Here is a 15,591-nt window from a genome sequence, read left to right as displayed (position 1 = left end):
AATCACAGCGAAAAATCACCTTGCAACAAAGCCATCAGCCCAGATTAAGCTTCCTGACCTATACTGAGTTTAATAAAGACAGATTCTATTAGCCATAAGCAGCGCACACCAAAAATCCAAACTTTGAGTGCGATATTGTATGGCTTCTTGAACATAATGGCATTTTGGCAAGAAAAAACGGCCTGGTTTGCACTGTTTCCATCCGAAAACGAAATCAAAAATAGGTCATGGACACGCACAATGATCCATTCAGCAAGTCTTGCTACTTTTTATCCCAGGATTCTCCTTGTAAACTTCACTATGCCTGTGAAAGAATAATATTATGAATAATATGAACAAACGAGCATATTTCAGTTTTGTCTGAAATACACATACTGTTTCCTTTTCACTTGATACTTACTAGTGGACCTATACTCATTGCAAAGAACCACCAGAGGGTTGTTTTGAGCTGAAGGATGCTTTTCAAGGTGGTTTTTAGGTGTGCGTTCTATTAGGATTTTTGCAAAAAACATGGGCAATCCCTATTATGAACCCACTATCGTGGACAAACGGGCATATTTCAGTTTTGTCTGAAATACACATACTGTTTCCTTATCACTTGATACTTACTGGTGGACCTATACTGATTACAGAGAATCACCAGAGGGTTGTTTTGAGTTGAAGGATGCTTTTCAAGGTGGTTTTTAGGTTTGTGTTCTATTAGGATTTTTGCAAAAAAAAACGTGTCCTATTATGAACCCACTATCGTGGTTCATGATAATTATACAGAACTCTGTTGAAATACTCTAATACATAGCCTTCTGTATTAAATTTTTCTTGTTTAGATGTTTTGCTTGGGATGATTCTGTGGTTGTTGGTGGAACAGATGCTGGAAATGTTGTGATCGTACAATTATATCCCTCTCTCAAAATAATAAACATGTTTGGTGGATCTTCAGGTATGCAAGTATTACTATTATGGTACATATAATTAGAGCTGTACCGATAATCGGATCGGCCGAAGTATCGGCCAGATATGGCATTTTTTGCCAATATCGGCATCTGTACAGAACAGTACGTGGGATCGATATCGATATTTATACAGCAATAGTTTGTACATAAACGGATTATAATATTGGTTTTCTACATTATCCATGTGGCTGTTCAGTGGCAGTGGCTTATTGTTCACTCTGCAGCAAGTGCTACACTGTGAGAAGCCATACAAGTACATGCAATTCTAGTGTTTGTTGCTGGAAAGCTTATCAGTCTTAAATGAAACAGTTATTATATATAGTACCTTTGTAATATAAAAGAACAGTCACAGGATAACCAAAGAAACCTACTGTACCAGCCTTCACACAAACCAACAAAATGCGGAGTAATGCAGAAATATCCGTTACGGCTTCATGGGAGTATGCATAAAAATGTTTGTGGGTGCCTAATTGTCTGGATTGCACAATAGAAACCCAAGCCACTATCACCACAGGCATAGAGTGAGCAATGAATATATCCACATGTTGTTGTAGAAAGGTAAATGTACACATTTGCATAGATTATCTATGACTTTTGTTTGTAATGCAAATATCGGATCGACTATTGGTTATCGGCTTCTTTTGGTGGTATCCATATCGGATATCGGTACATGCAAAAAAAAACCATATCGGTACATATCAGTACAGCTCTACATATAATGTAAGGGATTAAACTGTGTCACTTTTGTCAACTGCAAAGACCAGTTATATGTATTTGACTAAATTATTAGGAGCTTTTCATACTACCAATATAAGGGGTACATGTATGTTTTGTAGCAGGCTGGAAATTGCATGCTTTGCATTAGTATTATTACATGTGTAATGTAGCTCCCAGCACCATTGAATTAACATTTTGTAGGTACAATTACCAGCATAGATGTTTCTCAAGATGCTGCCACCATTGCATTTGGTACAGAACACAGAATTATAGAAATTTGGACCAGTAACACTAAGTAGATTGTACTACATACATGTATATATGTTTTAATATATACAATACATTTGTTTTATTTGTGACCGAGTCTGATAAAATGGGGCTTATAGCTGGAAATTACATGTGTTTGCTTAATAATGTGTATCTCTGTTTCTGTGTAAGATAAAACATTTCGTGTATCTCCGTTTCTGTGTAAAATAAAACATTTCTGTAAGTTTCAGTTAAATCTCTATCAATTTCTACATCAGTAATGAAAAAATTAAATAGTTATCATATCCATAGAAAAAGGTATAAAATTTCAAACTTTGAGATTATGGTCAAAATTTGACGGGCTATAAGCCGCATTTTGTCAGACCAGGTCACATTTATTGAATTGTTGTGCTGTATGTGTATGACCTACATCAGGTTGCCTTTCAATACTTAAGGGCTCCTGCCTTCCTCACCCAGTGGAATTGCTAACAATAAGTTGCACCTCCTTTACATCATTATGTGTGTTTTAAATTATGTGTACATACCCTGTATATACCTAAAATGCATTTACACTAGTTAATAGCCACTATTCTTGTTCTTATTATATGTGACCAGATCTGCAAAAACCCAACATAATGGTGCAAGCCTAAATTTTCAGTATAGGCTATTGATAGCAATGCGTAAAATATTTGCATAAATCGTAAAATTTTAAACGCTTTGTTCTCTATGAAGAAAGGGTGCAATAATAAAAACAAGGGTACCATCTTATTCGCCTACTCAAGAGGAGTTCGAAATTCTTTGTTTCGTAGCAGTAGCCTAAAGGATATGCGAGTTATGGGTATGTCATGTCGAAGCGGTCGTATGCGATCGATTTTTTTTCACTGATTTCGTCTCTGTATGTGGTGAAGAAAGGTGGTAGGAGAAAAAACTCACCATGTAATGGGCTCCCCTATTCATGGTGAACACAATGGCGTAAGTTGCAACTCTGTACTGCATTACGTTTGTAAGTTACAGTCGATTGTAAGCACCTGTAATTTATTTTCCCAATACTTGCTGTACAAATCGATCTTTCAGTTGCTGCTACTTGTAGGGCTGTAACTCCAAAAGTTGGTGGCATACAAGGCTGAAACTTGGCCAGAGCATGCACTCAGCTAAGAAGATTATAAATATTCAATAATAAAGAATTTGAAAAATTTAATGCACCATTATGTCAGGTTTTTGCAGATTCGGTCACATATGTATATAATCTGCCTCCAGATAGTAGTCACATCGCAACATTGTCAGAAGAGCCGCTCTCAGGTTAGAGCATAACTTGTATCTGAACATGCTGATGCAAATGCTAGCAAGACATGTTTGAAACAGAAAACATGCGAATGAGTTGTTTTAAATGAGTTTCACTTTAAAAGTAGCATAATTTACTGAAGGATCGGAAGAGATAAAGATGCAGTCTCGTCACTCTTGTGTCCAGTTGACATAGTCCACTGAACAAGGCCAGCACTACTGATACAGCTAGTGCTACACTGCCTTTTGTGTAAGATCATTTTTATGTGATCCTATACATACATGTACACTGAGACCACTCAGTGTAATGTCAGCTAAATGCCCGCCTACTATTAAACTAATACTGAAAAAATATTATCCATTTGCACTTACAGATTATGCTATTAGACTATTATTTACCCAGATCATCCTTTTATTTTTAATAGTTAGAAACCTACCATGAGAATCTTCATAATTTTAAAGCCACGAAAATCTGAGTGGGCAGCCTCTAACTGACTTAGAAAATGAATGGTGGAGTTTATTAATATTTATACTAGTAGATAAGATAGATTGATTGTGGGTTGAGTATAAGTTCAACATCATGGCATATAGGGTGGTCTTGGAGCATGCCCCTCAAGGTTGAAATTTTACCCTTTGAGATGGAATCTAAGAGTGATTTCAACTTGGGTTCACATTTCATAATTATTTTATTTGACTGTTAGAGGTGACTGCTCTATTAGAGTATCTCAATCTTGATACTTGTTCTTGACTAACAAAGTTGCATCTAAATACATGACACCCAGGAAATTTTTGAATGTTAGACCCTCTGAAATTGTATGTGTGGCTGATTTCAGCAGTTTATTACAATAATACTGTTACTGAATATTGCCTGACACAGTGCTATATAATTGGTAACTAGAGTATCTCAAGTTTGATGTTTATAGAGTACAGTTGTTGATGGGCCAGGTTTTACAGCTACCCTCCTGCTGAACTATATTATACAGCCTGTACAGCAGTTATGCGCAGCACACATGTACTGTGCGTGTACTGAAATACATGTAGTAGCTACACAGGATCTTAGAATGCAGCTCCCTAGTCTGGCGTCGCCGATCCTATGTAGGCGCTTATACAAGCGCCCTGAACGCTTATATAAGCACCCCGAAAATTTACTTACGTGAAATACTATAGCTGGCACTGGTGTCCTGTATTGAGGTTTGAATAGTAAATTCAAATAAAAATGATAACCCTGTGTTTGTCCAAACATGGAGATCAACAGAAAACATTTCCCAGTTGTTGTCCTTCCACTAGTTAGTGAAATGAAGTGGGTATCACACTTAATAGTAGATCAAATAGTAGATCATTCATACATAGATTATTCATACATGTACACAGATCATTCATACATGTACACCCTTGTATTTTATTATATCCTTTTGTGGCTAAGAGCACAGAACCCTTTATCATCCTTTGGGTACACCACTGTTAATAGAAATTAGAATGTAATATATGAAGATTTCATGAGAGGCTACTAGATTGCAATGTTGTATGTACGAAGTTTGTATACTTGATTAAATTATTACAATCTTTATATATATAAGTACAGATATATGTAGTACTATTATACATATACAGTATGTACATTACAATAATTCATTTATCTGGTGCCAGCGAAGATGATGAATTGAGAAGTTTATCTGACAAGATGGCAAACTGATCTGTAGGGATATTAATGTAATGTTTGCACATATAAGTATTTCAGAGCATTTAAGTAATAACCCTTTGACAGGTAATGTCATACAGTATGATAGTACTAGGCACCGGCCTATTATGCCCAAAATTTTACCTATTATGCTTTTGAGCATTGCTCAAAAATTATTAAGCCTATTATGCTCTAGAACTGACTGTTTTATTGGAGTGTATCAGCCTTTCTTGACTGCTCTATTAGAGTAAGTGACTGCTCTATTAGAGTACCTCGATCTTATTTCTGCAAGGTGTGAATAACCAACAAAGAAACAGTTTAACAAGTTATATTACGTGTTTTTAAATATGAAATGCACTAATAACACTATTGGCAGTGAATATTTGCTTTCTTTCAGATGCGCATTTAATTAATTTTTCAAACATCGTCCCTATTATGCTGGCATTATGCTTGATGCTTTTGGTCACCTATTATGCTTTAAATTATGCTGGCATAATCGGCTGGTGCCTAGATAGTACTGTATAGTAGGGACAGTGAATGTGTGGGCGTGGTCCCGTGAATGTGTGGGCATGGCCCGTGATATAATATAACCCAAAAACCTGCCTCAATTTTTCCTCACAACAACATGACAGTATTGGTTGCGTAAAATCAAGCCTAAAAGTGTCTTCAGATTGACTCGAAAGGTTTCTGTCAAGTTGCTACAGAAATTTTTTTTTAAATATTTACCCAACGGAATTTTCTAATGCCTGCATGCCTGACGCCTTCAGTCAAGCGTAGCGGAAAACTGGCTACAGCTACAGCCCTAATTCTTTCACAGAAATGTTTCTAATTCTTGGTATATTGCTAAACATACAATGCTTGCGCTATTGTCTTACCTTTACCGTGGTCAACAGTTGAGGTTCTCCACTGATAGTGTTAATAGACTACAGTATGGCTTCCATCAGTGGGTGTATATTGCATCAAACTATTCGAATATGCATCGTTAGTTTAGCATTGCACCAAACTATTTGAACACATGTGGCTCAGTGGTTTTCAAAGTTGATAGCTGATATCGATCAGTGAGAACAACTCGTGGCGAAGTAGCCACATGTACTGTAAGTCATTTAAATAAATAACATCATTAAAACCGAGTTGGGTTCTGCTTTACAAATTATCCAGACCTGGACTGGATCATGTGCTAAATTAATTAGTGTAACGATGTGGACGTGTATAACACGTCATAGCATAGCCCCACTTCTTTCGTGAGCCACGCCCACTTATGTAAATTACTGTCTAGGCATATAGCACAGCAAAAACAGTGTTCCAATACTACATATGTGACCAGGCCTGCGAAAACAGGGCATGTGGGCACAAACTACACCCTGTCATGCTACAGGCCATATCTCAGTATTGCAACAGAATGTGTGCATTCTGTAACTTGCATTATAAACTCAATTAAATACTTACTAAGTGATAAAAATTTCATTGCCATAGCACATAGGTATTAATCAAGAAGTTTGAAAAAGTAGGCAAAATCATGTGCCCACATTCCCTGTTTTCGCAGGCCCAGTCACATATTCTAACCCCGTCTTTATTCAGTATTGGAACAACTATTTTTAAAAACTCCCTATAACGAGACAAAACGAACCTCAAATCTATAAATGACTCTAATGTTATTCACTATTTGGGGCTGTGTTTTCGTTTGAGCCTAGGTATAATTTTTGGACTATTAGTTCCAACACCATAACATACAGTAGACGGAATAAATACAGTCAGTATTTGTGTATGAATTATGCTGTGTAGTAGCCATGCTCAGTTTTAGGTATGCACGAATCCACATCCGTTAGCTTATATGTAGAGCCATGCCCACTATTAGGCCTGCGCCGATTATGCCAGCATAATTTGGGGCATAATAGGAAGCCAAAAGCATCAGCATAATGCTAGCATATTAGGCAAAAATTTTGTGCATTGGTTATGTGAGAAGCTGAAACTCTGCCTATTTTGTATGATGCAGAATGGGATAGTGTGCAAACATGGTAAAAATCAGATTTACAGCTAAGTTGTGAAGAAAAGATTAGTTGAAGATCGATATACTCTAATAGAACAGTCACCGCATAATGAAATATCCAATAGAAAGTTCACAGATGTATTAGGTAGTCTAATAGAGCAGTCAAGACACAATTTTATATGAGCATATTTGGAGCATAATGGTACACAACTGGGCATAATTGGAGCATAATAGGGGAAATTTTGGCTCAAAAGCATACATAATAGGCAATTTCAAAAGCATAATAGGCTCAGGCCTACCCACTATTCAGTTGTTATTGTATGAGTCATAATCTAGTATATAGTGCTGTGATTAACTCTATATATTGTGACTGGTTTGGTGAAAAGCAGGCTATTTAGTGGTCATGAGCTTGCAAAAAAAAGATTTACAAACAAGCAAGTATAATGCACAAGCACAGTAGGGATATTCACTTCTTATTGTTTTATAGTATTTGGACATTACGTACTACTCCGATCCAGCTTGTTTCAGTACTTTTTATTGCAGTACTATATATACACTGTCCCTACTCTAATTTAAAATTCCTAATTTTTTCTTATACTTGTAATATTAGTTGGACATATAAACACATGGACTTGATTAACTTTATAATTATACTGTATAGTAGGGACCACAAAGGTGTATGTGTGGCCCATGAAAAAATCACCTACAAACCAGCCTCACTTTTCATGAACAACGATGAAGCTGTATTAGTAAAACTTAGCCCAAACAAACCTTCACATCGACCAGAAACGCTTTCAACAAATTGCTATGAATTTTTTTAAAAAAACATTAAATGGAATTATTTAGTGACTGAGTAACTGACCGACCGACTGATGCCTTCAGACAAGAGTAACTCGATAATGGCTAAGGCTACGGGCTTAATTTTTTCACTGTTCGATGTTGCTTCGGCCCGAGAAGTTCCTTTAGGCATACCACAGTACATACAATGCATTCTTCATGAACTTGCCAGCATCCTCCTTTGTGTCCCATTCATCTTTGCTGACAGCGAAAGGTGTCAATTTGGTAGTAGTGCATGATGGCTTCCCTTTGTAACAAAATTGTCCGTATTTTTCATAGCGGCTACTTTACTTGCAGAGGGCTTTTTGAGCAGTTCTTGATTTGTAATGCTGTGTAATGGGCTGAACATAGCTGACAGCAAAGCGTAATGGATACTTCACTTTTCAGACAAAAATTGATAGCTGGGGGTATAACCAAGGCCAATATTGCCTTCATGAAGTACGATCCTAAAGGCTTCCAATAAAATGTTACGAAATTAAAAATAAATTCAATGGAATTTTCTACTGATTGCCTGCCTACCTGCCTGCCCGATGCCTTCAGGCAAGTGTAACTCGATAAAGGCTAAGGCTAAGATGCATAACGCCCAAGATTTGCCTTTTGGCACACCACAGTATGTACAATGCACGCATCATAGACTTACCTTTGTCCTCCTTTGTGTCGCATTTCTTTTCGCTGACAGCCCAAGGTGTCGATAACGGTAGCATGATGCATGGCTTCCCTACAGTACGTTTTTAACCGGGAATCGTTCATATTTTCTGTAGTGACTGGATTGATTGCAAAGTGATTTTATGGCATGCCGTGATTCTAACACTGTTCTTCGTTTGTAATGCTGTGTAACGAACGGGTTGAACATAGCTGAAAGAGAAGCGTAATGGCCACTGCACTGTCGAGTCAGTAATTGATAGTTAGGACGTGCGAACTGTACTTTCATAGTGACTGGATTGATTGCAGAGGCACTTCTTTTACTGTTTTTCGTTTGTAGCGCTGTGCAACGGGCTGAACATAGCTGAAAGCGAAGCGTAATGGCCACTGCACTTTTTAGAAGCAGTATTTGATAGCTGGGGTATGCATTCAGATGAAAACATTAATTAATATGACGCCATCCTATCTTTTAATGCGGTATATATGCGTGGGTTCACCAGTCATAATAATGTTACAAAAAAGTAACAAACAAGTTTAAGGAAAAATTAGGAATTTGATTAGGGATCATAGGAAAAAGGTAAGGAAACAAGGGAGGTCGTCTACACCTGCAGATATACTAGTGAACATTTCTATCCCTAATTCAGTCTTGGTCTTGGGTTTAGGGATTAAATGTTCACTAGTATATCTGCAGGTGTAGGCGACCTCCCTTGTTTCCCCACTTACTTTTTTCCTATGATCCCTAATCAAACTTAAAATTCCTCATTTTTCCTTAAACGTGTAGACATACATGTACAGCTGTACATGAATGCATACATACAGTAGCAAAACTGTAAAATGAATTGTGTCATCTAAATACTTTTTATTTTAAACTTACCATTTAATTTTGTTAAAATTTTAGGCTTCAAAAAACCTCGGATTGTAACAAAATAAATGGGCACACCAATTAACACTATTCCCAGAGCTGCAAACTGATATGTGGAATCAGCTGGACTACTGAACGGTACTAGTATAAGAGCCACTCCACTGACTGTCATTAGTATTGGAACAATTATCCATATCTAGTTAAGAAAGATACAATTCAGTCTATACATGTTCTTAATTTATGTTTTACATAATAACAATAACACCATAAACAATAACAGTAATAAAAGCATTAGCACTTATCATAGCAGTGTGTACCTGCACTACTAGCACAAGGAAATGGGCTTAACTGATACATGGTATGGTAGACTATAGCTACTTCCTGTAACTGTCTCAGTAGACAATGGGATATATACGTATTAAACAGCCCCAAAATCTATTTGTACAGTAACTAATAGGAGCAAAAAAGGGTGTGATAGGGTGCATAGTTCCCCTTACCACTCTCAAAATTAGGGCTGAGCAATATCATCATTTTAGTACTATATAATTATTTTGAAAGTATCAAGATTGCGATATTTATCCCTAATATTAACCATTACTTCTGTACATTAGAAAATTTTATGTAATATTTCCTTTGATGTCTGAAGTTACTAAATCCAACAGAAACTTGTGGTGGAGTTACTAAATAGTTAGTAGGGCTGGGAGGAATATTGAAATTTACCTTCGAACATTTTCTAATAAAATGTTCGAACATTCGAAGCTTCGGTGTTAGCTATACAAGCTACAGGTTTTCTTGCATTTATGCACATCCTTCTTAAGTTTTATCTTTCTAATCTTATTTAATAAGTTTGTAAGCATTTGGAAAGTGCATAGCAGCAGTACTGAATGATGTGATCGATCGATTGCAAATGGGCATGTTCGCTATACTGCAATCATGCATAGGTAAACACCAACTAATGGCTAAAAGGATGTTTTCCATGCATTATCTCACTTTATAAGCTGTTTTAAGGCTACAACTACAGTAGCAAGCTAGACTGTGATGGCTTAAAAGTGGGTGTGGCACATGAAGATCAATTGCTAAGAGACGAACATTAATCACGCAAGATGCATAAGCAGCTAAAATAAAGATAACATTTATTTGTAATTCTTTTATAGACTATCAGTGCAATACAAAGCTTTGAAGGTACTTTTAAATTTGAAGTTTATTTAACCTTTGAACCCATGAAACATTGGAAGCTTCATCCCAGCCCTAATAGTTAGTAACCTGTGGTCTCACCGGTGGTTGTTTACTAGAAGTATTTATAATGTAAGGAAGGAATTTCATTGTGGAATACATGATTGTACCATACATGTTGAGCTCTACATGTAGCATGTCAGTAAACAGAGGTTGTGTATGCATGTTACGATATATATGTATTTAAACCCCAGTGCGTGGGAGTATCAAAGCGCCGCACTGGCTTATAACTACCATACAGCTAGACAGAGCGGCACTGCTACTGTACAATATATTAGTTATCACCCAGTGATAACTAACTTATCACCCTGTTGCGGAGCCACTCAGTCTCTTTCGTGACATCATAATAACCGCGAATGGCATTGTTTACCGATGGAACAAAGAGCCAAATAAGGAAATATTGATACAAAACACACCAATACAGCACTTAAAAACTACCTAAATCTTACAAGAAAACTGTTAATTCTTTACACAATAACACTACACGTTACCAATACGATAGTTTAACAAATGTCAAGAATAGTACGTGACGATTTTCGCTCCAGCAATCACTCCCAACAGTCACTATGGTGAAGAACTAACTTCCTCTAGCTTCATCGTTCTATCTTGGACTATGGTAGCCACTTGTTGGTCTTTATTTTTCTCTTGCACACCACGCGACACCACTATACCAATTTCTGACGAAGGTGAATCGTACCTGGAACCGCTGCTTCATAACACCGCCCTTCGCTACAGTTTAGTAGGCAGTATGTAAGGTCTCTCTTGTGGCTACGAAGTAGAATCTCCACAATTCGGACGAAATCTTGAGCACAGTGACAGGAACTCAAACCGGAACTTAATTTACTATCCGTAAAATTCTGCGCACTCCCGCGCACTGGGATATAAAACAGTTATATCCCGTATACTCGGATGATATCATTGTTATTACACTCGTCCTCGGCTCCGCCTCGGACTCGTGTAATAACAATGATATCACCCTAGTACCGGGATATAACTATAACTTGCAGCCTCACTATAACAAACATGTCATTGGTTCATGTAGATGACATGCACCTCAATTACATGCAACACTCATGTATCATTAAACATTCATATATACATGTAGGTGGCTCGGTCACATGTATGTTTACATGCACAACATTTTGAGTAGGGAAATAATGATACATACAGTACCTTGAATGGTCTCTTCTTTTTTACTGTAAACCTCATAATGATCAAGGCAACAAAGCATAGTGTATAAAACACCCAAACAGCAGCACTAACACCATTTAGTAACTCTATAATTCCTCCAGAGAATATCAAAATACTAGTAATTACAGTCTATGGAGAAAACAAAACATGACACTGAAGTGCGTATACAGAGGGCAGGCTATATTAATTTTTATGCTTGCAATATAGATACAGTACTGTACTAAAGCCTAATATCATACATATACAACATACATAGTTATACAGAGAATTAGTGTTTTCTTGCACAATACACATTAAAATAAAAGACAATGCTTATTCCTTTGGTGGCTATCATGTTACATAAATGCTGCTAATTATATGTGATGTTTTGTTAGGTGGTAGTCAAGATTACAGCCAGCACTGATCACTGGTGTATATGTAATATATACATTTATATTTTTACGTTCATGACAGTGAAGTCTCACTAACATCACAGGAAGATTTGCCATTGAAAACCTAATGAAATTATTTGAAAAACCTGTGAAAAGTTAAAATTACTTCGTTGAATTTTTATTTTCAAAGCATTTAGAAAAAACCAATGAATGTCCAATGAAAATGTAACAGGGTGAACATTTGTTTACAATACTGTGGTCCTTAAAGAATTAACTAATGAGGTTTCCTTGTCCGACACTCTGATCTGCACATCTGCCATCCTAACCACAGTTGTAGACTAGAGACTAAACTACACAGTGCATAACCACCACAATAATAAACCCACATGTGGCATGTGCCCTTTGGGTTCCAAAAATTGTTTGCAAAAAAGTACTAAACACACTAGTGTAAAAATCTGTTAATGAAGCAGGGATCCAAATGATAGAAGAGAGATACAAATCTAATATTACAACATAGCTATGCAGGAAATTTCATTTGATAACATGGCAATGTAGGGACTTTCCCACATAGTTATATTGCAATACATTACATGCTTATCATCACTCGTAGCTCTCTTGTTTCACTGTTTTTTATCACTTGAACTCATTTTTAAACTATAATAATGTGCTAAAGTGGAGTACATTATGGTTAACTCTCAATATACGTATATTAATTTACTTACGTGAAATACTATAGCTGGCACTGGTGTCTTGTATTGTGTGTGAATACTTGCTAGAAATTTGGGGTACATCCCATCCCGAGCAGCAGCATAATTTAATCTGAAATAGAAACATATGTATGTACAGTACATACAAGCATACTATACACATACAGTAGTACAACAATAGGACATGACAGATGTGCCAAAAGAATCCACACAACAGACTCATGTATTATACTACTACATGAAGTAGTAGACAGATGCTAACAGCATCATTGAGAAATGATGATTGGCTCCATCAAATTGTCAAGTGGCAGTGGTTTATGACATAACTAGTTATGCCACACCTACTGAACTGAGTGATACTGTTTATACACCTGTACATACACTGTAGCTACAAAATTACTTGTCATTGTTGGCCTGTACCCCAAATGCCTTTTACTACTAATCACCTTGGCTATCCACTATCTCTCTTCTACAGTCTCCTACTTTCTCATACTGCTGGCATCACAGTTTTGAGTGTGAGCAAGAAAGAAATCAATACAAAACTGTAGAAACACGAGCAAGAAGTCCAGTAATCTATACTGTGAATTTCATTGTGACATTGATGGAAACAGAAATAAAGAAGTCCAGTAATCCGGAAGTCTACCATATATATATATATATGTAAACCAACTTTGAAAATTGAAAAGTTATTGTGTCCTGTACTAAGATCGACATCCAATGCAACATGCACATAACAAAATACAAAATTGAAACCTCACTTAGCGGCCAACTCTATAATAAGATCACCTGGCCACTGCAGTAGTTCCCAAATACTGCTACGACGTACTTCATTACCTCATCAATAAGGGCACATATCCCATTACCGAGGCCATATCATTTGTTCCCATTTTAATTAACGAGGTTTCACTAAAATGCAGTACAGGACAGAATCAGTTCATTTGTCACAAATAGTACAAACATGTAACAAAGTATATCCTTACCTAGAAACATAAAATATTCCACCATTTGCTGCACCAAATGTAGAGCATGCCACTATCAGTGGAATAATCACCAAACCAGTCTCCTTCATGGTTTTATATCCAAATGGCTAAGCAACAAAGTCACATTAATGCACTTAATAATTTATTTATAACACCATATCTATTCTATGTACACTGTTTACAAAAATACATTCATATGTCAAATACCAAGTCTACGATAATTCCAGTCATCATAGTGCATACATTTGCATTACTGGTTTAATGATCTGTTGCAAGTTACATACACATTAGTCAGACACAAAACTATTTTACGACTAGCTAGCCCTGTAAAAAGCCCCGTTCAAGGAAAGTCATCATAGTGCATACATTTGCATTACTGGTTTAATGATCTGTTGCAAGTTACATACACATTAGTCAGACACAACTATTTTACGACTAGCTAGCCCTGAAAAAAGCCCCGTTCAAGGAAAGTTTCAGAACTTCATGAAAGAATACCGATATAACAAGTAAGGCTAGCACTGGCCTTTGTAGTGGTTTGGGAAGTTGGTCTCAGGTATGTTTCAACATAATGTTCAGTGACAATTAGATGCTAGCTTAATAGGCTAGAACCCTATAAGCCATTAAGGCATTGCCCATAAACATGACAGACTCAGTTTAACTGTAATTTTCATTGTTTGTGCCAAATAACCAAACATACTATTACTGTAATGTTAAATGTCCATATAATTAGGTGCACATGCAACTGGAAGCACTACACCAGGTGTCAAGTTGCTTGCAGTGATTAACAATATACTTTGCTATTATTTACACTCACTAGAGTTTCAACAAGTAATAAAGTGTATAGGTCTTTACTCTTTAGATACAATAAAAGTCTAAGTATGGGAATCACCATAAACAAAGGCATCAGAGCAAAAGTGAAAGTGGTAAAGCTCAGTCCTAAGGCAGCTACAGTCTAGGGAAGTCTATTTCCCCAAGAAAAAAAAATCACATTTTTGAAATGCTATTATTGATGGAAGCAATTTTGAGCTGCAATACTGTGTGCAAGGTGTTAGTTAGCTACGTAGCTACCTGACAAGCATTCATTGTCAGGGGTGTAGCCAGACTTTTGGTGATCTAGCTATATATTTATAGCAAGCCAATATGGGAAAGACTGACATACCTGAACAACTAGCATGCCAACCTGGGGGGGTCTGGCGGTATGCCCCCCCAACGTAGACCCTTTGAAATTGAATCTGAGTACTTTCAGCAGCTTATCACAGCATATTTATCAATAAGCTGTATTAAGGTGACTGCTCTATTAGGGTATCTTGATCTTGAATTTTATGGCTTTCTGTTAACTATATACTAGAGCTCGGCGGTATTGAAATTTGAATACACAGTACTAGTAACAGGAAAATATCGCTATATATTGGTATATAGTTAGCTTGGTATTGTAACTATTGCATCATTTAGGTATCATCCCAAAAACCAAAAAATATATAGTACAGTACAAAGTAAGCATGTGTTGCAATGTGACAACCTCAAGTTTTTGTTCAGGGTGTGTCTGCTAAAACATCAACAAATTGGATAATTAAACACCAAAGGCTGGATTAAAAGCAATCCTATACCAGTATTCATCGATATACTGGTATTTCGATATAATTGGTTATCAAAAGCTGTCACAGTATGATAATCGGCTATGATAATGTATCATAATAAACAGTATTACTGATATATTGCAGAGCTACTACATACCACCTAGGCAAAATTTAAACATTATAATATCATCTAAAACAGTTTATTAGATTAGCTACTATTGCCTGACTGCTATTGTATATTAGAGTGACTGTTCTATTAGTATCTTGATCTTGAAGTGTATAATTATTGATGCCCGGCCAAGTTCTGGTTATGCTTCTCATCATTATTAGGG

At 36.5% G+C, this 15,591-nt stretch overlaps 2 protein-coding genes across 4 annotated transcripts in view; one reads left to right on the top strand and one right to left on the bottom strand.

Annotated features, from left to right (window-relative positions):
* The window catches only part of LOC136265014 (protein FAN-like), a 51,169-nt gene extending 49,143 nt beyond the window's left edge, over positions 1-2,026 (top strand). For both annotated transcript variants that reach the window (XM_066059772.1, XM_066059771.1), the window contains exons 33-34: positions 825-937; positions 1,869-2,026. In XM_066059772.1, the coding sequence (XP_065915844.1) occupies positions 825-937; positions 1,869-1,966 (211 nt within the window). In that variant the 3' untranslated portion in view covers positions 1,967-2,026. The remainder of the gene's footprint in view (positions 1-824; positions 938-1,868) is intronic.
* A 2,688-nt stretch (positions 2,027-4,714) lies between these two features.
* The window catches only part of LOC136265012 (b(0,+)-type amino acid transporter 1-like), a 39,192-nt gene continuing 28,315 nt past the window's right edge, over positions 4,715-15,591 (bottom strand). For both annotated transcript variants that reach the window (XM_066059770.1, XM_066059769.1), the window contains 5 exons: positions 13,683-13,789; positions 12,718-12,814; positions 11,607-11,753; positions 9,213-9,396; positions 4,715-4,888 (listed from right to left, as the gene is read on the bottom strand). In XM_066059770.1, the coding sequence (XP_065915842.1) occupies positions 4,824-4,888; positions 9,213-9,396; positions 11,607-11,753; positions 12,718-12,814; positions 13,683-13,789 (600 nt within the window). In that variant the 3' untranslated portion in view covers positions 4,715-4,823. The remainder of the gene's footprint in view (positions 4,889-9,212; positions 9,397-11,606; positions 11,754-12,717; positions 12,815-13,682; positions 13,790-15,591) is intronic.

The sequence above is a fragment of the Dysidea avara genome, chromosome 8 (genome assembly GCF_963678975.1).
Source record: "Dysidea avara chromosome 8, odDysAvar1.4, whole genome shotgun sequence".
NCBI lineage: Eukaryota > Metazoa > Porifera > Demospongiae > Dictyoceratida > Dysideidae > Dysidea > Dysidea avara.
This window is presented reverse-complemented; position numbering and strand designations above follow the sequence as displayed.